This window comes from Phaethon aethereus (assembly GCF_964289735.1).
Source record: "Phaethon aethereus genome assembly, chromosome: 10".
NCBI lineage: Eukaryota > Metazoa > Chordata > Aves > Phaethontiformes > Phaethontidae > Phaethon > Phaethon aethereus.
The window spans coordinates 12982989-13007451 of NC_138586.1; the positions used below are offsets into that span (position 1 = coordinate 12982989).

The following is a 24463-nucleotide window of genomic DNA, read 5'->3' on the forward strand; positions in this document are numbered from 1 at the left end:
GGATGCTCCGAGTTGTCTACAGCATGCAGATACACATGAGGGACCAGATTTAGGACTGCACAGATCATAGGGCAGGAAAATTGAAGCGTTATGAAGGGTAACCATCTCTTATTTCAAATGCATACCAAATTTCTGGTTGTTTTCCTTGTTGAAATAGTTCATTAATGCTTGAAGGGAATCTGAACTGTCTGGTACTAGCAAAATATGTCCCCAAAGATTACCTAGGGAAAAAGCTGCAGTTGGAAGTATTAGCCCCTAGTCCCACCATGCAGCAAGTACAATATACCCCGACCAGGCCAGTCCTCATCTGTCTGTTGAAAGTACAGGCAGGAGTGGGGGAAGACTTCCAGTTCCTTCTGAAACCAGTGGTACTGGATACCATCAGAACTGGATGCACCAAGGCAGGTTAGTTGAACCAGACCATTAAGCTGGCAGTGACTCTGGGCAGCATTCAGGCCACATACCACAAGGACAGAAACTTGCACGCTGCTTCAGCAGCAGAGTGACTTGAGCTCCAGGCTCAGTGCTCTTCGTTCTCCTGGGTCAGAAGTACTGCTAGACTCTCCAGTAACTTGGGTGCCACACTAAGAGGTCTGAACATAGCACTGTCCAGGTACCCTATACAGCAACAAGCATCTATAAATACCTGCATGTTGTTCCATGCTTACTGAAATTCAACCACCCGTAGCAAAACAGCATTTACCATTTTACCTAAGTAAAATAAGTTCCCTGAGATAACTTATCCAGACCATTTCCTTTAAGAAGAACTAGGAGATGGCATCCTTCCATTCTTTGCAGATCATCTGAGCTACTAAACATCATTATGAAGATGTTCCTCCATTCAGCCTGCCTTTAAATCTCCAACTTGCAAATTCGTACAGAATATGAAAAGTCTCCAGCTAGGCCTTTCATCTTCATGGATCAGCACTTCCCAGAGGGTCTGCCAGTCAAACGTGCCCTCCCCAATATCTCTTTGGCCTGGTCCCTGGCATCCTTTCCCAGGCATTTCAATTGATGTCACTGATCTTGGCTCAGCAAATAATCCTTCTAATCACTGACAAGAACAGAGGCTGTAGCTCAGTGTTGCTTAGCAGGGCTAAGAGGAGTACACAGCAATAAAGCATTACTCTAGCAAGCGAGCTTGAAAATACGGCTGACCACACACAGGCAGCAGCTGCTATGAACGAGAAGGTGTCTTTTTTTTTTTTTTTAAATAAGGACTGTAGTTTTGGTCCCTCATTATTGGGAGATCATTACAAAGCCACCACTATACCTATGAACGTTCTGCACCCTGGCATGACTCCATCTTCTGAGCTGTAAAATGGCACAGTATCTGGGCATGGCCCTCAAGGAGGCGGAGATGCACTGACTTTTTTTACCAAGGCACCAGGAAACACATAGCATGTACAGGCAGATGCAAAGCATTCTGTATATCAATGTTTGGGAACTTCCAGCATAAAGACATAACTGTGTCACCTTTGCAGAGAACCCTGTATTCTCCAGGACTGAAATGTCACCACATCATTTTGGGAATACAGCTCCCATAGGAATGAGGGCAAAGAGATCATGACTGGAGCTGTACTTCTCCACAGCACTGCCTCCAGCTGGACTGCTGTGGAAAACAACTTTCTGAATGGCTAGTCACTGACAACACTTGTTCCCCACCGTCACGCAGCCACAGCAGACACCAGGAGTCCCAGGGAAAGGCATGGGAGAGCTGGGGGCTCTCCTCAGCCTGCCCAGCCCCAGCACCGGGGCCATTGCTCCCAAAAGGCTGTCTGAGGATTAATTATCCTACAACGGGCAATAAGTAATAAGGCTCCTTGTGGAACAATAGAAGCTATTTGGTTGCCATGACAACACAGTTTCACTTGTGTGCCTTTAATTTATTCATTGCATAGTCCCTTTCCCGATCACACATGATGCCAAAAAATGCCTTGTTTTTCTTGCCAGAATCCATGTCCAGAGCAGGCGTAAGACACAACCTTTTCCCTGGGGCATCAGTCACACACAAGAATGATGCACATAAAATCCCTTCAGCCTGGAAATTTACATCACATGATAACTCCTCTGCTCCCTAAATGTTTGTTCTTTAAGATTATTCTGATTTTTTAGCCACTTTTTGAAGCTGTCTCACCATGGTGCTTTAAGATCTTGATCTCGAGTAGGTTCACATATAGTTACTTTGACCCCCATTTCCCCCCCTGCCTCGCCCTAACACATGTAGGAAGAATGGGCAGGAGATCATGCTTGTCAAGTTGAACAGAGAGCCAGGAGGGATAATCAAAAGCCCAGAAGTGACATACCTTCACAGTGTCAACACGAGCAGTGCCTGGTGTCCAGCCTGATTACAGGCGTGCCACAACCATCAAAACACTCAATGTCTATCAATAGCACTGCCTAAATTCTGCAAGACCCAGAGCAGCATGCAGATGAGGGTCCATGCCAGGAAGCCTGCTGTCCCATGCACCCCACAGAGATATTATTGTTGCTGTTTGTCTGCAGCCTCAAGCACACACACTTGCCTCAGCCATCCTGTGGCAGAGGGAAGCAGGTGCTCACTGGAGAGGGGAGAGCATCACATGGCAAGGGTTGAAAAGTGTTGCTAAGAGAATGGCTACTAGCCTAGGACACAGCATGCCTGGCCACAGCCACAGCCACACCACAACAGGTGTATGACAAAGCGCTTGATCAGTCTTTATAGTCCATGGGCACACCTCCAGGAGGAGGTTCATTCTGAACCAGCCTCTGCAGTGCTCAGCTATCTTCTCAAGTCTACAGAGGAAGACCAGGGCAGATGTTATAGGTAAGATGAGAACCATATCCCTCACTCCCAGGTACATTTGTGCAAGCTGAGGCCTTAAGCTACAGGCCCAGACCCCAAATTGTTCATGCTGGCTCTAGCAAGGAGGATGACAGCTGGTTCATCACATAGCAAAATTCAGGTCCAAATTGAGACTGAGGGAGGAGATGACTCTAAGTTGAGCTCTGCCCTGACAGACAAGATAGATGGAACTAGGTTAAGCCATCTGGCTCTTCTAAGTTGTGACTAAGCTCAAGCATAGCTATCCAATGCAACGGGGACATAGGTCTGTCCCTGAATTTCTGATTTTACACTGTGCAGTGTCACTGTTACTAGAGTGAGGTGTAACATGCCATGCAGATAATTACAGTAATGGTGGGATGATAGCAGAGAGTCTGCAAAAGAAACTGTTCTATATGAGAACCTGAAGGTTCATGGCTGGCCCTTCACCTAGGTCATTTTAACATGTGCATTCAGAATTTTCAAGCACTTTGGAAACCAAAACAATTAGTCAGATTGTCTTGTCTCCCCTCCCCCCACCATGCAACAGCAGAATAGCTGGTGGGCCAGAGAAACGGGCCAGGAGAGTCCCAAAACAGACAAATAGGACAGGAGCACTGGGAGACCAAGGTTTTAATTGACTTGAACAGCAAGAGCTCAAAACAGGCCTAGAATTCTCCTGCATGGGTCAGAAACTGGACAGTTGCTGCCAGGAGGTCCCTACCAGCCTTCCACTCCACTCAGCCTCTTGGAAAGGAGAGGGGTTTGGAGGAAAAGCCTCTGTGTAGGACGGAGGAAGGCAAGGTTAGGCAAATAAGTGCAATCCATGTCCTCTGCTCAATGCTAAGGGTTTCTTAGAGACAGATAGCACAGGCCTGGATGTGTACCCAAACCATAACCAAAATAATTAACAAATTTCACCCCTCAAAATTGCTATCTTAACAGATGATTTTTTCTTCTCAGCGGTATGAAAAGCTCTAGTCTATAAGTGCACCCAAAACCAGATCTCCATTAGATGCCTCCCTTTCCAGTATAGATCTCTGAAGAAATGCCACATTACCACCAGCAAGCATGAAAAGCCACTGACTGTTTTTCAACTTGGCAGGCACAGGCTGACTGTAAAGTTCCTACTGCCTTTGTGTCAACCAAAAAAATACAATTTTGCATTGACTTTAAGGCATAAGCATTAATGGCTTGGAGAGGTGGCTGTATAAGCAGCACAGAAGGATAAGGGATGAGAATCTACTCTGGGTAAGAGGCCACTAGCTCCAGAGATCCTCCACCCACATGTTCACAGATAACACCAGAGATACTTCAGTGTGCCAGTACAGACACTCATTTAACCCTACTAGAATTTACCCCACATTAGGAAGTGAACTACACTCTTCCAGCATGTCCAACCACATCACAAGTACCACCAGCAGAGGTAGGTGTGTACCACAGAGGTCCCACATGCCAGTCCTCTCTTGCAAGTATTGTTTCAGTGAGTTCAGGATTGCTTCAGCCTGGGTCTGGGCCGAGGCTGTGGGGACAACTGACAGGCAGTTCTAGTGACACTGGCCACTCAGAGGGTGGAAGAAGCAAATCTCAGACTGAAACCAGCATGCTGAGAAAGAAATTTGGGAAAAAATACCCACTCATTTCCTATGGCCCAGTTAAATGTTCAATTTTCTTTTTCATCACCCTGGACATAGATAAATCATCCTTGAATTCCTTATTCTTTAGTGAGGAAGAACTCTATCTTAAATCAGAGTTCCAATCACCCCTCAAAATTTTGTGTCCAAAGCAGAAGAAAAAAACTTCAATACCAGACAAATGTCACTGTTACTCCAACAGCTTCTCAGCTGCAGGGAAGATCTGTAGTAAGAGGTGAAGGAAGCAGGGGTGTGACTACCCTGCTTTTCAGAAGTGCACCCTGAGATCTCAGGTGGCTCCAAAGATCCATTGTCTTGGAAGCAGATCTCAACCAGAAAATGGAAGAACAGTTTATTAGGTGCCTTTTTTTTCTTCCCTTTTCAAACTTACCATGTTGACTTCAGAGATCTGGTCAATGCTGGAGATATGGATGCTCATTCCCACTGTGACAGGGTTACCTGAAACACAAATGGACTAGGTTAGGACTCTATTCAAGCCCTCCTCCCTTACCTGCTGTTACAGAATTGCCTAGAAATGCATGGATATGATTTGAAGCAGCCTCACATTTCCCAAGTATCAAGGATTTCCAAGTCACATGTGCTCAAATGATTAGAGAAGAGTAGATTTATCTCTCAGCCTTACAGACTCACCCCTAGTAGTGCAGCCTAAGGTTCATTCTTTTATTCCTGGAAGTTAATTACCCCCTAGTTATACAATTATCTCTGGTTATTCCAAATAATGCCTTCAGAGACCATCAGTAGGCTCCCAGTGGGCTTGCATAAGGTGTTACTGATTGACCATACAAAGAACATAGCAATCAAGCCCATGCCACACGTGGGCAGGAAAGATACTCCAGCTCACTCCTCCATTACTGTCAGCTCTGAGTGCTCAGTCTGAAAACCCCAAGTGAATTTTAATACTCAAGATACCAGATAAGTACAGGGATCAGATCTATGAAGTGAGAAAGCAGCATTTGGCTTTTCAGAGCAGCGCTTGGATTTGAGAACAAATTCCTCAATTTACCATGGGTATCAGGACACATGTCACCCCACATCCTTTTGCCTGCAGCCACAGAGCTGTAGTAGACATCTGTGCACAGGTTTGCTGGGAAATTTAGATATTCCCTTACCCAGTGACCAAGCTACACTCACGTAAGTGCCACTGACTGCAGCATGCAAGATGAGCTTGTGAAGAAACACCACACAAGGGCAGTCACAACCAGACCTATTGCCATCCCTTGCCCAAGCACAGCAAGAGCTGTATTCCCACTTCCCACAAACCTGTAGAATCAGGGCAAAAACTGACTCTACAGGTCAACCGATTTCAGCCAATTCTTCCAGATGTGTGGGCATCCCAGCTAGATCCAGACTCATACCCGGTTCTACATAAGCCCCTCTGACTAGCAGCTCCCACAGCCAGACAGCAGGATAGCCCTTTCAATGGGATTTAAGCCACATGAAACAATTTGCAGAGATATACACCTACTATTAAAACCAGCAAAAATCCTCCTGTAGCTGGAGATGGGGTTCCCGAGTGCTACCCATCCCCTGTCATCCCCACAGCCCCAAACCCAGAGCACAAACGCAATCCCACACAAGCAAAGCCCCTCTTCTTGCGCGTGCAAGGTGGAAAAATCATTCCTTGCAATGCAGTACTATAAAGGGAATGGCAAGCAGTTTATGCCACTCAAGGTATTAACTCTTCCATGGACTCATTAGTAGATTTAAGTGCTGAAATATTTACAAGATAATCATGAAATGGCTTCAAAAGTAATTGGAAGATTGGGGGAGAGGGGAGAACCACACAACTGGAAATGAAGTGATTTTTTAATTATGCGTTACCATAAGTGGGGAAGTAGTGTCATTAGGGCTGCCTTGTGATTGGTTATACTGTTAACCGAGACCCTCTGCTGCAAATTAAGCAGCATTATCCTTTAATGGAATATGAACAACACTGAAAACATTAGAATCAACAACTGTAATTAGGCCCTGCTATGCAAATCTCCTTAAAGAGGCAGTGCTCTTCAGCACTCCTGACTCACTGTTGGGGTGCCAGAGGCAGAGGTGCTCAGGGCACCTTGCAGAGCCTCTGAAAATCCTTACAGGGGCACACTCCTAGCCACATCTTTGCTCTACTGCTGTGCTCATCTTTCACAACGAAATCAGGTGGGAAAATAATCAAGAGTCACTCCAGGGAGAGATGATTCTCCTGCATCCTCCCTTGTGCCAGAGGCTGACAGTGGCACAGGAAAGCTTTTAAGGAAGTCTCACTTTGGTAGTTTTTTTGGTTTGTTGGGTTTGGGTTTTTCTGTTTGGTTTTTGGGGTTGTTTTTTGTTGTTGTTGTTTTTTTTTCCCCTGAAATCAGGGCCTAGTGATAGAAGCCATAGGAGGAGTAGGAAGTCACCACTGCCTTGAGGATCTTACAGACTAATTGGTTACACGAGGAAAGACGGGGTCACATGCAAGACTGCAGCAGAACTGGGGAGAAGCCAGCATCCGACTCATGAGCCTTTCTGCCATGCAGTGTTGTTTCCTGCAAGAGTTTCCTACTGCCTGCTTTGCTTCCAGTCTGTCGTGACCGGTACTTGCCTCACTGTCCCCTCCTTCCTTAGTGCAAAAAGTGGTCCTTCCTCCCACTGCTGTGTAGGAGACCCACCTAAACCAGCAGGCTTGGTAGTTATAGCAGGGGAGCACTGACAGTGGTGATATACAAATCTTTGTCAAATACAGAGTCTATCCAATCCAATCTATCTGTCTAGACATTTGTGCTGTGTTCATCACCATGGTATCTGAGCGCCTGAGGTCATGCAGTGACTCAGTGTGAGAGCCATGGATAAGATCCAGACCTCCTGACTCCCAGCTCCAAGACAAATGCTAGAGTGGAGATCAGCCATGCTGCTCCCCATCAGCCTGGGCTCAGCTGCACCCAGCTCCCGCACGCAGTCAGCAATGTTCCTCTTGGCCACTCTGGGCACTGCCAGGACCTCTACAACTCATCAGTCATGCCAAGTGTGGGGCTTCACTGCCCACTTGCAACCCCTGGCGTGTGTGCCTATCAACCCACAGGCAGAAGCATGATTGTAATACAAATACTCCAAAGATGAAGGTATGCAAAGTCCCTCCTTTACTGGACCTACTCTTAGCTTGATCTCAGGGAAGCCATTTCACCTTCTCCATTCCTGTTGTGAAGACTGGCTCACAGTCTCCTCAGGATAGGGATGCAAGAGCATGTACACAGCCAACAGAAAAATCATGCCCTACCTCTTACTGCAGCCCAGTGAAAAACTAGATCAGCTGGTATCCAACATTGAGGCTGTAAGTAGTACACAAAATAAAACAAAGGACATCAATTCTGCCAATGTTAATAGCTTCAGGCAAGAAGGATACAAAAGTAGGGTATTTAAAAATATGGGATAATATAATCTGTAAATTTGTCCAAAAGGGCAGAACTCTGCATTTGTGGGTCTGAGACAAGGCAAAAGAAGTAAACCTGATGTTAAAGGTCCATGCTTTTATCTGTGCCTTGCCAATGGGTGCAAAAAACTAGACCTTCTCCCCTTAAAGAAAAAGCTTATGCCTGGAAGATTCGTAGGCAAGATCACAAGTGAGGGAGTGTGAGAAATTCTGCCACTTTCACCAGTGAATGGCTCACTCACATGTCCCCATTTCTCACCACCACTGGAGAAATCACCAACATTTTGTCCTGAAATTAGTTTGATACCTGTGAAAAATGTAATCTGGAAGTTGGAAGGGAAGCAGACAGAAAAGTTATAATAAAACTTGCCCTTTTTCTGCAAGTAATACTTGTAAAATATAAAAACAGTCAAGGTAGAGAACAAGTTGTGCTAGTCCGCAATATTTTCCCAGCAACCAATTATTACTTTCACATTTTATTTTATAATGCTTAAAAGACCCAGAACCTAGAGTCACGTTGGTACAGAAGTAATTCCTATGGCACGACTGCAGAGGAAAGGTCGTGTTTCCAAGCCTGTGTCAGCCTGCACTACAGCCAGAGGTGATGGCAGCCTGGATCAGGACACTTCTTCCAGATCTCTGCCTGGTATCTCAGCTGCAGGGAGCAATGAAGACAATCGCACAACATTCAGTGTAATAGGTCTCCAGGTGGTGAATGCTTACTTGAGGAACTGCTGTGTACTAAGGTCCAAGCTGCCCTCTCTTCACTCCTACCCAAGAAAGTCAGACTACAGCAAGCTTGTGTTTCTCTGCTACCAGATCTCCAATTGCAATACAGACACAGCCAAAAAGACTCAAACACAGCAGGCAGGTAAACAGAGCTTACTTTATCATCCACTGAAGCCACACCAGTGCTTTGAGGAGTCTGGTCCATGTATTTCTGACCACGTGAACCTGGCAATGCTGGCAGAGCCAAGGCTTGCGGTTGCTAAGGGACAGGTATCAGCCTCAAACCTACCTTTTAGCCTAAACTACAGGAACAGAGGCACTAACAGGGATCTTGGGAGGTTACACAGCCCATATCTTTCATGGAAGCAGACCCGAGTTTCTTTAAATCACCTGTGTCAGAAATTCTACAGCTCCCCTGGACAATCTCTTCCTGCATTTCACTGCACTGAAAGCTTTTCCTAAATATCCAAACTAAACCGCCTCTGCAGTGTAAATGTAGTTTTGTCTCATCATTTCCCCCCCAATGACAGTGAGAGAATAAATCAATCATCCTTCCTTAACAACAGCTTTTATGTACCAAGAAACTATGACCTCCCTCTCCCTCCCCCACCAATGCGGTCTTGCCTAGATTAAATGCACCTGATTTCCTCAACCTCTCCTCAGAGGTCATGTTTTCTAAAGCTCTGACAATTAGTGCTACTTTCCCCTGGCCTTTTGCCAATTTGTCTACATCTCTATTTTAAACCATCGTATCCAGAAACTAACCACTGAAGCAAAGATGACATGTCACCAAGTACAAAGAAAAATCAACCTCCCATGTACAGCATTCTCATAAAACCACAGAGGCCTCTCCAAACCCACTGCACCCATCCTGGGAGCTGCTCACTTTGTGGAGGAGAGATCAGAGATGTTAGAGGGGCAGCCCAGCTCTTGCCATTAGAGTGCATCGCGCATGCGGGCAGAGGGAGTACAGCACTGCCTCTTTTGGAGAAGAGGAAAGATTATTCAAGACAGCTTTGTGCATGAGCCCCAGCGTTCCCTGCTTTCACCCTGCCTGTGGCATCACCAGTCTCTGAGATCCCTGCAGAAGCAGGAAAGCTGCTTTAAGGTCTTCTGTTGAGTAAACAAAGCCAACCAGAGAAAATTAGAGGCTTCAGCCACTAAACCTACATATAGGACAGGTCTATGCCTTACCCTGCAATGGTAAATACCAACAGGCATAAGATTCCACCCATGCAAAACCCTGCTCCTCATTCCCGGGTCTCCAGAAGCCAGAGGACAGCAGCGGCACTAGAGTCCAGAAACAGCAAGTCCCAGACAAGGTTGCCCTGCACTGGCTGGCAGAACTGTTTCTGCAAATGCAGAGTGATACAGGCAGGCGTGAAGAGGGCAAGGTTTGCTGATACAGATAGCTACAGGACTGCAGCGCTTTACTTGCATTTTCAAGAACCCCACACCAAACAGGATAAGCAGTTAGGACGTTCTCAGGCTTGCCAAAGGCATGACCAGCATACAGGTAATTTCACTTCCAGGACTTTTTCCCTTTCAGTCTTATCCCTGCTTTCCTGAACACAGGAGAACTGTTCAGTATCTACTTGCTCTTTCTGCAGAAAATGGTTTGCCCAAGCCGCTGCCTCTGCTTTGTTCACAGTACTGAACCTCAGGGCACCCTGGCTTTATGTTTACAGCTTAAAAAAATGACCCACGTCACCGCTACGTGCAGCGGTGAGTTGGTTATACAAGGGCTGACAGACATCATTAGTTAGGAGGCAAGAGCTCCCAGGTAATCAGAGGTGCAGAAGGCAGCACATTCAGCACAAGGCTTGTCACTAACAGAGGAGCTGCTGCCTGGGTGCAACCATCCAATCTCTTAAGAAATCCCCCTCTCTCTCCCAAAACAGATACCCTTGGATAATTTTCAGTTTAGGGGCTAATTAGTCCTGGGCCATAGTTTTTTTTACACCCACCCAAAAGATAACTTAGAGGGAGGTCTACTGTCAGGACACTCAAATTCACTGTGGAGGAGTCTATACCTCCCCCCAGGACAGGGAGAATTGAAATGTTCCTGGGTTTTCACCATATAGGAGGATTGTAAGAGGAGTTCACAAATTGCTATCTGCCTAACAGCTGTGCTCACATATCAAGACTGAGGCTCTGCTACAGCCATTAATAGGAAAACATCTAAAAGATGCAATCCCAGCAGGCTACACAAGTCAAATCACAACAAAGTTTCCCAACACTAATTTTCTTATTCCTTTCCTTTTTTTTTTATCTTAGGTACAGCATCAAGCACAAACTCAATAAGTGTTAACATTGCTTGAGGAGAAAGAAAGGTTGACCATGTATGATGAAAGCAGAAATGTTTTGGGAACCACTTTCATCCAGCATCTCTGATTTGTGGTGACATCTAGAAACATGAGTTTAAGTAGGTTCTTGAGAGACCCCGCTGAACTTTTCCAACAAAATCTAGGTTTAAATATCCTTTAAATGTTCTTCAACCCTTTTTCCACTTGTTTTTTTACTCTTACGTCCATGATCTCTCCCTCACCCACAGCCGATGCTGCACACTAAGTTTGACAGGTTCAGCAAAACAGCCAGGAACATTGAATACATTCAAAGGCTGATATCAAAGCTCTCCTCCTACTCTTAGCAGGTCACTCCATGATACCCATTGGATTTAAAAGAGCAAGGCATACCATGACATTAGGCTTTTGGCCACTGCTATACATTACCAGAAAGAGAGATGGTCTCATGGCAAGTCAGCAAATATGACATTGCCTTCTTGTCTGTGGGGAAACAACAAGTATGAGGGACTTGCTGCTGCTGAGGAATCACTTCCACATGAAGCAAGCACGGTATTTTGGAGCTGAAGGACAGGGTCCTCATCTCCAGAATATCTGGGGCTATCAATGCCTGCTACTTCCCTATGGATTCATTGTTCTGCAAGGGCAGGAGGAATATCTACCACCACTAATTCTCCTGGAGATTGCAGCTAGTCTTCAAGTAGGTCTGGAAGAAAACAGTTTCTTCTGCCTGACAGGTTTCCTGCATTTTGCCATACTTCTTTAGGGAGTACTTGGCATTTTTTAAGCCACTGAGCCTGCACACAGAACAAAATTGTGCCTAACCTTGCTAGGCTTTTCATCCATCCACATCAGACCAGACACAGCACCACCCTGTGCAAGGAGGCTAATGAGGATTTCCAGTCTGTACCATTCTGCTCTCCTGGTAGCCTGGATTTTCAGTTCATTCAGTCAGATGACTGAGTTTTCACTGTTCGTTTAAGAAGGGGGAATAATAGGGACTTCCCAAGAGAAATGGAAAGTTAGATGAAGCACTCACCAAGATGGTGATATCAAGTACAGCACACATGTTTGATGGAACATCTAAGGGAGGGTACAACTATAGCATAGCTCTTGAGCAGACCTTCAGAACATCCAACACTGACAAATCAAAGCCTTCAGTAAGAAGGCGTTTGTCCAAGCAAGCAATGAGGCCAATTCTCCAGCAAGGAGCCAAAAGACACCGCACTTGCAGAGCAGACAGAACTGACCACTGAAGCACTACTATCCTGTGATGCTCTTTGCAAACACACAGGTTAACCTTGATAATGGCAGCCACATTTCCAGCACATTGTCAAATGAAGCAGTCCTGTAGATCTGAATAGATACTGAGCATTTTCTTAAGCAAGCTGTACCTGCTTGTGAGCCAGTGCTGAGGGATCCTTTTGGAGGAACAATGTTTTCCCAATGCAGATGTAGCACTCATTCTGTGACTATTCTAGGGAAAACAGAGAGCTAAGGAGCACAATCTGTGAGGCACAGTGGATTACCTAATCTATCTCATGGGTATTTTTAATGGATTAGTGGGTATTAGAGGGGGATATTGCAAATATCCCACTGAAATTTTCAACTGAGAGAGAATGATCAACTGGCTGCAAAAAGAATGTAAAGCTTGTCCCAGAGGTATTGAAAGATTACAGAGGAAGCTAAATCAAGGTTGATTTTAAAAGATGTTAGTAGACAGCTACCCAAGCTGAATAAAAACAAGGTCTCAAATGTACAGGTTTAAAAATGGAACAAGAGAGTGGACACCAACCCGTAGAGAATCTGTACTAGTGGTGGACTCAGTTCAGCAAAGGATCTGTACACACACACAGGGCTTTCAGCACTAAGAAAAATCACTCAGAATACCATTTGTTCTTGGGAGAGGCCTAGGTCAATATTCAGGAGACAGATTTTTAAAGCTATTTCATCTCAGTGATGAAGATAGTCTTCCAAAGCATTCTGTATGTACATCTCTTGCCTGGGTGATGCACTCTTGGTAAGGTTACAGCAAAGCCGGGGGAAAATAAGTTCCCGACTTTGTTAAACTGCGTATTTGCTGTCATTTACAGACATGCACACAACCGCATCACCTTACCAGACATGATCATTATCAAACTGGCACCACTAGTTGGTCGCAAGCTATCAACTGTTTAGGAGTAACTTTACTACAGGCACCAATTCCCAACCACCATCCATCCCTTGAAGTAAGCAGCACTCAGACCACAGCCAGTTTACTTGGCAGGGCTGCCACAGCCATCAGTTTCTTTGTTGGAGCAGGGTGGTTGCAGAAGGCAGATCCAGATATGACCATCATGAGATTAAGGCAATGCCCTGACCCCTGGTGCACTGTGCTGCTAGAGCAAGGATTGGTCACCTGCCCTCCCCTTCCAGGGACATTCCTCCTTGTGTCCTCCACAGCACCCACACAAACACACATAAAAACAAGGTCTCAAATATACAGGCTTAAAAATGGAACAAGAGAGTAGACACCAACCCTTAGAGCATGTGTATCAGTGGACTCAGTTCAGCAAAGCACCTGCACACAGAGGGCACTATAAAACATTGCATTTCCCTGTGGTTACACTGAGCTAACCCTAGAAAAAGCAGAGACACTGAGCATCCCAGATCCCTTCAGCTCCCACTCCCCACCAAGAGTAGTAGCAGGAGGGCAACTGGGCTTCCTGAGCAAGCATATATTGCAGAGTGACAGCAGATCAACACAAGCCAGGCATTTTTTCCCCAGCAGCAGTGTAAAGCATCAGACCCACACTGATCAGCCACCCCCGCATTTCTCCACCTGAGAAGACTTCCCTCCTACCTCTGTCAGGATCCTGGGAAGCAAGTGCCTCTCCCCTGTAGGCCCTGCCAGTGCAGCCATGGGGCACAGTTCTGCCCACCTGCCTGGGAAGCTATGGGGGACTTGGGAGCAGCCCAGCTCTTTTGCTTTTACTCAGGCCCTCAGAGCTCATGTTTGCTCCATCTCCTCACAGCCAGCCTGGGCACTTGTCTGCATTCCCAGAGCCACCGCTCCCCCACCTCGGGCAGGCTTGGCAGCCTGCTGCTCCTCATTTCCTAGCCCACCACTAGTTACCCTGCTTTTTAAGTGGGCAGAGCTTCAGAAAGGATTGCACACAGACACTGATTATTTTGAATCCCATAGGTAAATCTACAAAAGGGAGCAGGGTATTTAATCATGTACCTACAGCTTTCCACCAGAGCACACTCACCACAAGCCTCAGCACAGGCAGCTCCCCCTTCTGCCTCATCTTCAGCTCAACAGTTTAGACTCAGAGCAGACCCACTCCCAGGACTCCCTCACAGCCTGGAAAACACTGTTAACAACCCAAAATGCTGGATTCATGCACAAGTTCTGGTGTTACAGGTCCACAACTGCACACAGATTTTTTTTAAGAAGGATTAGGGCTGAATCCTTAGTTCTGGGACCCCCACAGCACCATGACACTCCCCACAGCAGCCTAGGAAGTAAGAGTGCAGCAAACTACCTGGGGAAGCCACGGCACCATCCTCCTACACAACAGCTCCCTATGGCAAGGGTGGTACTATGTGTAGGACACTCCTTCCCACCTCATCCCATCCAGCACTTGCTGGGGACTGACACTGGACCCTCCACCCCCTCAGGTGGGGCTGCCAGGGTGGCATGCAGGTGAGGCCATTTAGCAATTTTTCCTGCATACCAGGTGGCAGCTGTGGAAATTTCTCCTGTGTTGCCCATCAGTCTGTCTCACTTCTCACCTACCCACTCAGGGCACAAAGGTCCTGACCCACCTTTTCAGTGCTGGACTTTTCTGGCATGTTACCAATAAGCATCTGCTAGATGGAGCACTCTTTCTCTTCTGTGTACTGGAAATATCATCCCCCAAACAATTGCAGAGCTGGCCTGAACCTGACTATGTGACCTGTCTGGGAAAACACTCTCACACATTACCAAATCCTGAGGCAACTAATCCCCTTAGCTGAAAATGAGCCAAACCAAATTAATTTAAATGGGTTAACACAAGCTTGCCTGTTCATATCAAATCCATTACTCCGTCTTGAAAGTATTTGTAACAACAACAAAATACCTGGACTTGTCATTTTTATCAAAGTGACAACAAGAAGGTGTTCTCCTTTTTTCCCCCATTTTTAATGAGTTAGTCACATCTCCTCATCACTGTTTACGGGCTCTTATCTTTAAAGGATACCACAGCATCTAACTCCTGGATTGAATCCAGTTGGACATGTGTAGCATATGGGGAAAAAAGAAAAGAAACAAGATGGTCAGGTCAGGACATGCCAAACTTGCACAAATATTGATATCAGGGCTGGGACATCCAGGAGCAGCAGGGGACAGCCCTGCTGTGGCCCCCTTGCCATACCTCCATGAGATGATTTTTTCATCTCCCAACACAGCACAATGTCAATAGCTGGGGTCTCCAAGGGAGAGAAGGTCATTCCTTTCTTGTTCCTTATGTCAAGTCTTTTGTGGAGATATAGCCCTTTCCTGGTGCCCACCTTATCCTCCCTGATAGAGCCTGCTATTATGGCTTTTGTTGATGCTGACTTCAGATGCCTCCCACCACCACATCCCCATACCATGCATCCGGTCCTTTCCTTACTCTATGAAGGGCACATAGCCCCTTGGCTCAGCTCAGAGGCAGAGCTTTGGGGTCGCACAGTGCCTAGGGCTTATGCTCAGTGACAGTCAGGACAATTTACAGTGCAAGTATTGAAAAAAAGGAGTGAGTCAGGCCTGAAAATATCATGACATTCGCATCAAAATCATGAGTCTGAGTTAGAAATCATGAGAAGCAAAGCATACACACAAACAAGCCTCCCCCTTTCCAAATGTTATACATGGGATTATATGTTTTCATTTCCCAGTTTCTAAGTCTCTTGGGTATCCTTTGTTCAGGTTGTTCTGCTTTTTCTCCACAGTCTCAAGACAGAGAAAATCTTACAAAATTCAGTGATAACTCAGAATTGCAAGTTTTGTAGGAAGAAGAATTCAAGTTTGTAAGTAAGTTGGTCACTTTTGAAAGATTGACCCCTGTGCTGGTGTTTCCATCATTTCAGTAATGATCAATTTGCAGAAGTGTCCTGGAAATTCAGCAGGACAAAAGTTACCAGGTTATCTTTTACCCCAGCACCTCTTATTAAGAGATAGAACTAACTGCCATTTGTTCATCAAAATAATTTCTTTTACTCAGGGTGCATGGATGAGCGAATCTTGCAGAGCTTTTGCATATATATTCATCTCCAGCAATTCATCAACATAATAATCACGCATTATTAACTTGAGTACTCATCAATTTTTTTTCTCTAGCTTCAAATGCTAGCAAGAGCTAGTGTGCAATACAGAAGAAAAACATGTCGGGAAATTTGTGATGAATGTTCTATTTTTGCTATGAAAGAAGGATAAGAAGAAAAATTCAGCTCATAGCCTATCCTCTCCCCCACTTCCAAAAATTTCCTACCAAGCTGAGACCCTTCCCCAGAGGCCAGCAGTCTAGGCTTTCCTGCAGACCTATTCCCCAGCTGGAGGAGGTTTCCTTCTTCAGGTGACAATGTCCCACTAGTAAGCTCACATCTCTCCTGGTGTGACAGTCTCTGATGTTATACCCAGAGTTTTGCCACCTGCAATGGGGAGCCTCCTTCTTTATGTGTTCCCTGTTGAACTGCCCAGTGCAGCCCCCGAACTTGGCCTTTCCTATGGCACAAGTTTCCCCCAACCTGGAGGAGTCATCTGCTGTGGTCTCACTAACACAAATCTCCCTTAAAGAAAGAAGCCTGCAGGTGGATTGTCTCGCTGTGGTCAATGTGTAAGAGAAGACCAAGAAGAACACCAGGAAGATGCCTGGCAGCTGAGGAGATGTGTTTGGAAAGATCTCCTGATCAGAAAACCCGTTCTGGTTCTGTGGCACAGCTGCTGTTACGACCTGTGGAAGAGAAAGGGGCAGCTTGGTGTTCTCGCATCTCAGCTGACTGATGAGCCTTTGTCCCAAATGCAAGCATGGGATGATAAACCGTCATAGCAATGAAGTAAGGCACACTATTTCTGGGTCACATCTACCATTGCTCTCGGTAGGGGTTGGTCTGCGTAGTAGAGAAAAGCCTACCGTGGCTTTTAGTGGCTGCAATGACCCTGTGGGCTCAGAGAGCGGAGTCTCACACTGGGACAGGGAAGGCTCTGGTGTCCCTTCTTGCTGATGGCCTGTGGTGAGATTCATCACAGAAGCACAAGAAGAGTGAACATTGGAACTAGTGCAGTAGCCAGGACACTCTTCCTACTTTTTCTACTATATGACGTGATCATACACAGTTAGTATGTTATCTGCCACATATAATTTTTGAAATATTCAGCCAATGATCATATTTTCAAAATTTCAGTTTTTCTGGAAAGGATGGTGGGGAATGCCCTCTTGCTCCATCAACTAGAACGGGAATTATTTGTGAACAAAATTAATGCCCATTGCATATGAGAGCCCTTCCTATGCTTATACCCCTTCCATTTCTCTGCAGCAAGAAGTAGGCCCCGAAGGTGCTCAGGTCTGTTCTCATGAATAAAGAGCAACAGCAGGAAGCAGAACTTCCCAGTTGCTATTCCTTGCACTGCCATGGGTTTTCTGTGTCATGCCCAACAAGTTGCCTCCTCTTGGTGTCCCCTAGATGTAAAATGGACCTAATGGTGATCCACCATCCCACAGGTAGTGAAGAAGATTTGTTAGTCAATGTTTGTACAGCACAGAAGCCTTGCTGTTATCTGTCACACAGAGCCCGTAATACTAGCTGAGAACAAATTATATTCGCGCATAATCAAAATAACATCCAGTTCAGCCCTGATTCGAGAATCCTTTTTGGCTGGTGATGATGTCCAGAGCAGAGAGAGCACAGCTTGATTTCCAGAGCCCAGGCTGAGCTGGCACAGCTGGCAGGTAGAAATATCTTGTTTTGACTGGTAAACTGAGCAAATTTGACATGGAAACCACTGAGGGAGAATAAATATGGAACAACAAGATGTAATTTTTACAGAGGCTCTTTTCCAACTATAACTGTACTCAGAGCCATCCCAGATTTGAGCTAAGAGGTCCTGAGGTCTGAGGAGGGAAATTCAAGCCATCGTAGGTTTGGCTGAGGCTCACCCCTGTAACAAGTACAGACATCTGTAAGTGCACAATTACTTAACAGCACTATTCCTGCAGGACTGCAAAGAGCAGGAGAAACAGGAAGGGGAAGGGGATAGATCAGAGAAGAAAAAGAGGTTTTAGTTCTGACACAGAACCAAGGATAAATGCCAACACCAGAAGAATAGCCTATAGGAACTGCATGATCAGTGTTCCCCAAACCAGCCTGAAATTCATACCCTGCTCAAAGCAAACAGTGTTGCCCCTACAGCCTGGGAGAAAGGGCTGACTGAGAAGACCTCTGTTTCTTTCCATTTAATGGGAACAGGATCAATCACTGGATCTCCAGAATATCTGTTTATTTGACCAATCTGTTCATGCTATAGGGCTCCACTGTCCAACGTTTCTCTTTCTCACATACGTGATGTGAATTTCTTTAATGGGCTTTATGTCATCGTTAAGTGCATCATTTGTCTTGTCCATGTTTCTAGTCATGTTTTAACAAGTGCATGATATTTCACATGAAATATCAAGATATAAATAGACACTTAACAAACCCCACCAAGGGCTATCTGCAGGAATGGATCTTACAGACTTCTGCACCAAACACTGTCACTACTGCTGAAGAACCATCTTACATCAGTTCAGCCTGACACATTAGTAGCCTCCAAATTTTTTTCTTTGAACCAGACATAGGTAAGAAAAGTGACATGCACACACAGTCTGTCTTTCATGTAGCAGTAAAACTACAGCGTATTCCTTGGCTTTTATACTTTGTACTATGCACGTTAAAAACATTTTTCTGCCTAACTGGGATATTGGGAGTCTTAGGAAATGAACAATGTAGATATGTAAAGCTGTTCTGATGAATAGCTCTAGGGCTGTGGGAATATATTCTGAGTAATCAAAAGGACTTGTACTAATGGGTTTTACACTCTTTTTACATTTTGCTTTCAGCGGAAGTCCCTCGAAGGCAAGTTTACTGGCAGGAATAATCTCAGAAATGTTGTTACGTAGATGTTAGTCAAGGAGGAAGATGGATCCAGGTGAGATGACAAACATCCTCCAGACTGGCTTTAAACAACAATCTGCATGTAATCAGCTAATTAATTGAGAAGTATTGGAATTATTCTACTAATCAATAACTTGAATGCATTGTATTCAGTCATAAAAAATCTATGACTAAGAAAAGAGGCAAAATTCACGGAATAAATGCTTTGTTAAAATGACGATGACATCTTTCTTTTAGAGATACCTCAGAGCCCCTTGCTAGTCACAGTGCACTGCTGTAGACTAACTCCAGCATCGTTGGAAAGGGGGGGCTTGTTGAAAGTCAGGGGCTGAGCAGAGCTGCAGGGAAAGACTGCACCAGCTGAGGGTAAAAAGGAAGGAGGAAGGCAACCGGATGCAATTATCCAACATGGGCTTTGGAACAAAAATGAGAATCAACATCTCCTCCAGTTCCCGTGAAAGAATACTGGCTTAATGGACAACAGCAAGACTTCATGTCCTCCACTGGATACCAAATCCAGAGAACAATGCCTGGTACTACCAAGCGCAGCTTTAGGGCAGGCACACAGATTGCTCAGAAACTCAAGGCCAATTTGACTCTGGGCTGAGACTCAGGAGAACTCACCTTCATTGCTCTCTTCATCATTCCACCCAAAACTCCCTCCACCGCTCTGTGTCAGAGCTTCCTGAAGGAGGATAATAAGGATCTTGTGTGGCCACAGAAGAACGCACAAATATGTTCAGCATGCAGCAAGAAGTTTGCGAGCTCTGTAACACTGGAGGAAGGGACTGGTCTAATATTATTGCATTATTGCACTCAAAAAAATGCATGAGAAAACAAAATGGATGAAAGTTAGGTGGAAGGGTGCCCAGTGCTGAATGCATGTTATGGAGCTAGTTCTTAATTAAACAGTCTACAGGATCCTTGTTCATTCCTTTTCCTTGTTTGATAGAGGATGGATTTGCTCCGAAGATGACACAGGGTTATATATCGAAGGATAGTGCTGGCAGTGGGGTCCCTGCCTGATTTGCTGAAGAAGCTGATAGCCATGCAGTGAGTGAGGGAGAGGTCTCCAGGAAAGGAAAGAAGATGTTTGTGGCAGCTGAGTCCTGCTCTCCAGGACTGTATGTGTCACAGGGGTTCCTACATAAATCACCTAAACCTCACAGGTTTTCATGAACTCTGTGTGTCTCTCTCTTGGGGCACTGGGGCTGAGCACACACAGCTGTGGCTGAAATCAATAGGAGCTGTGCTTCGAAGACGCAGTGTGCTGACCACAATGCTGCTAAGTATTTTGCAAAATCAGGTGTTTTGTCTGGGCACCCCACAGCAAGGAATACCTTTGACTCCTCAGAGGGGAGGTGTGAACATGTTCATGCTGTACTGGTGAGCTTGACAACAGTTATAAAAACAGCTAATTCTGTGTTGAGAGCAGGTCTCAATACAGAACAGCCAAGAAAGCAGGAGTCCAAGATGGTCTTTGCCTGCTCCTCCCAGACTTTGTATGAGACATGCATCTCACTGCAGTCTGGCTCAACCTGTCCTAATCACCTGCTGTGACCACCTCAGCTAGTCCCCACTGCCATGCTCCCAGCCTGTCCCCCTCTTGAATGAAGGGAATAAGAAAGATGAACTCCATGTGTAAATGGCATCTCTTGTGTGCTCTGTAGAGGTGTTCAGGAGGAAACCACTGTTGGACCTTGCCTCCTGATGCACCCTCACAAGGGGACCAAATATAGATCCAAGGAGAAATCCCAATTCTGGCTTTTCTGAAGTCCTGAGTGTCTGACTTTACAGCCTCAAAGTCCTTTTCACACTATGTATTTCCTATAAAAAGAGCAAAGTGAAAAAAATAGAAATTCCATCATGTGGCAATGTGTTAACATCCACATATGTCCCAAGAAGGACTAGATCCTTTCATTTCCTGCCACTTCAGTTAATGAAGTAAGACACAACAGCAGGAGATTGTCATCTTCCTTCTGGATTAGCCCTAGAGAAGATGTGACCCATGGTCTGGAGCCAGAAGTCATGTAAATGGGGGAGGAAATGAGGGCTGCACAGCTGCAGCCAGTTTTACTGGCCAAGAACATCCTTTTCTTAACACCCTTTTCTCAGGAAGGACTACTGGCAGCCCTAGTGGCATATCCACCTTTTCTTTGGCCCTGGGTGACACTGAGGTTTGCAGACTTCTCAAAACAGCTCGGGCCTCTCCTTCCCCAATTTGCAGATTTCCCCAATCCCATATTTACCCCCCTACTTTCAAATCCAGAGCTGCTCCTCCGCCCTGCCAGGGTATAGGAAAGGAAGGGCGATATGTCCCACTGTAGTAAGGCTCTGTGAAGTGCAGCATTTCAGCTTAACCCTGTGTCCAGCTCTGGGCAATTTCTCCTGCAGACAGTGAAGGAGATGGCCCTGACATGAGGAGTGCCTGCCTGCTAAATCTCAATTCCCTGCCCCAAAGCACGCAAAAGAGTTGGCTCAAGGCATCTCAGAAGAGTAGGGAAAATTTAATCTGGATGCTCTGAGATTTTTGTCACAGAAGTGGAGGGGAAGAGAGATGGAGAGCCGAGGACTAAGCCCTAGAAAGGCAGGTCTGCAGCTCCTAATGCCCTGGGGACAGGCAGCCCAGGACCAGCACCCGGCCCCACACCCTGCCCCTCCTGCGGCACCACCACTCTGGGATGCTGCACCGGCACCGGAGGTGGTGGGTCTACGGCACTGGTGCCAGCCAGGTCACTGGTGGCCACGGGAACCCGCCTGCTACACGTGCACCTGGGCCAGCCCTGCTGGAGATGCTGCCAGTTTCACCCCCCAACATTTTAGGAGAGGAAAAAACCACAACATGTGCATGCCTCATCCTCTTCTCATAAATTTCTGCATCATTTAGCCTAAAATTTCCACCTTCCCCTTCAAATAGTCAAAGCAAGCTAGCTGCATGGAAAAAAACACAGCCACTGTGGCTGAACCTTATAACGCAGTGGAAAACAGGGACATTTTCAGAAAGCCTTAACAATGTGCAATACCACCAGTCTTGACTACATAAGAAACCAAATTCCCATTCCTGCCAGTACAGGACCACTAAGACCAGCTGTTTCCCAGCCACGCAGGGCTGGTGGGCCAGGGCTTAGCCCCCGCCTCCTGCCGCATTCGTGCCAGCCAACGCAGCCGCTCAGCCTGGCAGCTCCGCCAGTTTCAGAGCCCTGAACTACTGACAATGCTTCAATGCAACACTTTATGCATCAGCAATCATTTATTTTTACAATTCTGGGTTTCAAGTGATGCTGTTATGCAGGGAAGAGCTGAGGATTTCATTCCTGGGTCCACTGAATTTGCAATGGCCTTTGAAGAAGAAACGCTTCAGGACAAGCAGGATGTGGGGACAGGCTGGACCCCCAAGAGGGTGCAGGTGTGATGGAGGAGAGAGGGGCTGAAGGCAGGAGGGGCAGGGGAGAGACAGGATCGATATTGCAGCTAAGCAGGGGGTTGGGTGTCAAAGGAGAGGGGTGAGACTGGGCAAGGGTGACGAGAGTTGGGAAGCCGGGTCCAAGCTGTGGAGCAGATGAGGAGCAGGACACAGGCTCATTTCAACCCAAGACCCCATAAACGCTAATTGTCCTTAGGGGATTTTGAATTAAAAATGGGGCAGGGGAGGCTGCTGAACCCACAGGCATGGAAACACAGGATTTACTGTGTAATCCTGAGGGTTTCCCAGTCACTCCCTTTTCACCAGGCATTTTCAGACATTGTGCACACCACCCAGGAGAAACAAGATGAACCCTACACTCTAGATAGCCTAAGGTTTAGGAGCAGAGAATGCACTCACCCTGCTTTTGGCTAACTAGATCTGTAAATGATGCTGGGAAACCATACAGGGTCTCCTTTCCATCCTCTCCTGGGAAGCAAAGCCATCTGCTTGAAACTCTTGCAAAGTTTTGGGCTGGAAACGTTGCACCAACAGAGAGCAGCTGAGTCACTGAGCTCAAGTGGGATCCTTCTGCCATTCCTTCATTGCCTTCTCTACCCTGGGGCAATACAGTCTGCATTTGCTTTTTTTTTTTTCTTCTTCTTTCTTTTTTTTTCCTCCTATGGAACTAACGCATCTGAAAGTGAGTGCCTAAGAACCAGGCTGTTGCTCTGAAAGCTCTCTCTCTCCCCCAGTGCTTCCCAGACCTGATCTGCAGCATCCCCTGCTCATCCAGTCCTAAAACATGATCATCCTGCTTGCCTTACTGTCCTGTGGCTTGCAATACACCTGCTGAGCAGTGCACCCTATACTGTTGGCCCAGGCCGGGACCAGCTGGATGACACCCACCTGCCATATGATCTCCCTGTGAGATGCACTGCCCTGCTCTCCCAGAGCTGAGCAGGCTCCCCAGCACACCTTGCCAAAAGACCTCATTCTGCATCGTTGCCGATGTTGCAGTACCAGGACAGAGATCTCCCTCTTCAGCAGACCAAGAGCCTGGGCTGGATCTTCCTCCTACACCTTGCAAATCCCTCCTCCAAGACCATTCCAGATCCCCACCACAATCCTTGCCAAACCCCTCAGACCCGCTTTGCAATGACCCCCTACCCTTTCAGCCCCAGACTATTCCCTTGCTCAGCCCATGAAAATTGACGTTTGTGGTCCCGACATATCCCACCCTGCGAATGTCCCACATCCCCCCAACGTGGTGTACTACTCTAAGGTTTGAAGGACAGTGGCTGAGAAGCTAGAGGGGTGTGTTCAGGGCTCCCCAGGTTGGAAAGGTTTATCATCTGCACCCCAAGAACTGATGTACCTGCTGGCCCCACAGCATCCCCCTCAACGCCACCCCTTCCAGTCCACCTCACCTGATGCCTGACCCCTTGGGCTGCCCCCACCGAGCCAGGACAGCTTTCTAGAGGTGGTGCTCCCAGATTTTTCCATAACGCCCACATGGCTCCAACTTTCCCCCTTTCTCCTGCGTGTCCCCCCATTCAGCCCAGCTCCTCAGACGAGCACGTCACACTCATTGCCACAGCACCACCCCTGAGAGCTGACCTGCTCGTCGGCCTAATGGGTTTCCAAGGAGGTGGGGAAGAGGGGAAGAGAGCGAGTGGCTGATGCTTCTCAGCCACTCAGCTCGGCCCAGAGCTAACGAGGCATCTCAAAATTAAAAAGTGAACTGCAATCCCCAGCAGGCCTGTCCTCCTTTTGGTATTAGTTGGAGTTCTCTTTCTCTCTCAGAAAAAAAGGACTGGGGAGCTGTGAGGTTTTTTTTCTGGGGAGTGTTTGGAGCCATTGAAGCACCACATCCCAGGGATGGCGGGGGTGCTGGGATGAGGAACGGCAGCCTGGGGCTGCTCTGCTGAGGAAGCACTGGCTCTCTTGGAAGGGTTGAGAACTGCAAGATCTGCCTCACCATGGCAAGGAGCACGGATGGTACATGGGAACAGGGTC

At 46.6% G+C, this 24463-nt stretch overlaps 1 protein-coding gene across 2 annotated transcripts in view; it reads right to left on the minus strand.

Annotated features, from left to right (window-relative positions):
• Positions 1 to 24463, minus strand: part of LOC309408403 (gamma-aminobutyric acid receptor subunit beta-4) — a 76295-nt gene that overhangs the window by 42974 nt on the left and 8858 nt on the right. For both annotated transcript variants that reach the window (XM_082004218.1, XM_082004217.1), the window contains exon 3: positions 4829 to 4896. In XM_082004218.1, coding sequence (XP_081860344.1) covers positions 4829 to 4896 — 68 coding nt within the window. The remainder of the gene's footprint in view (positions 1 to 4828; positions 4897 to 24463) is intronic.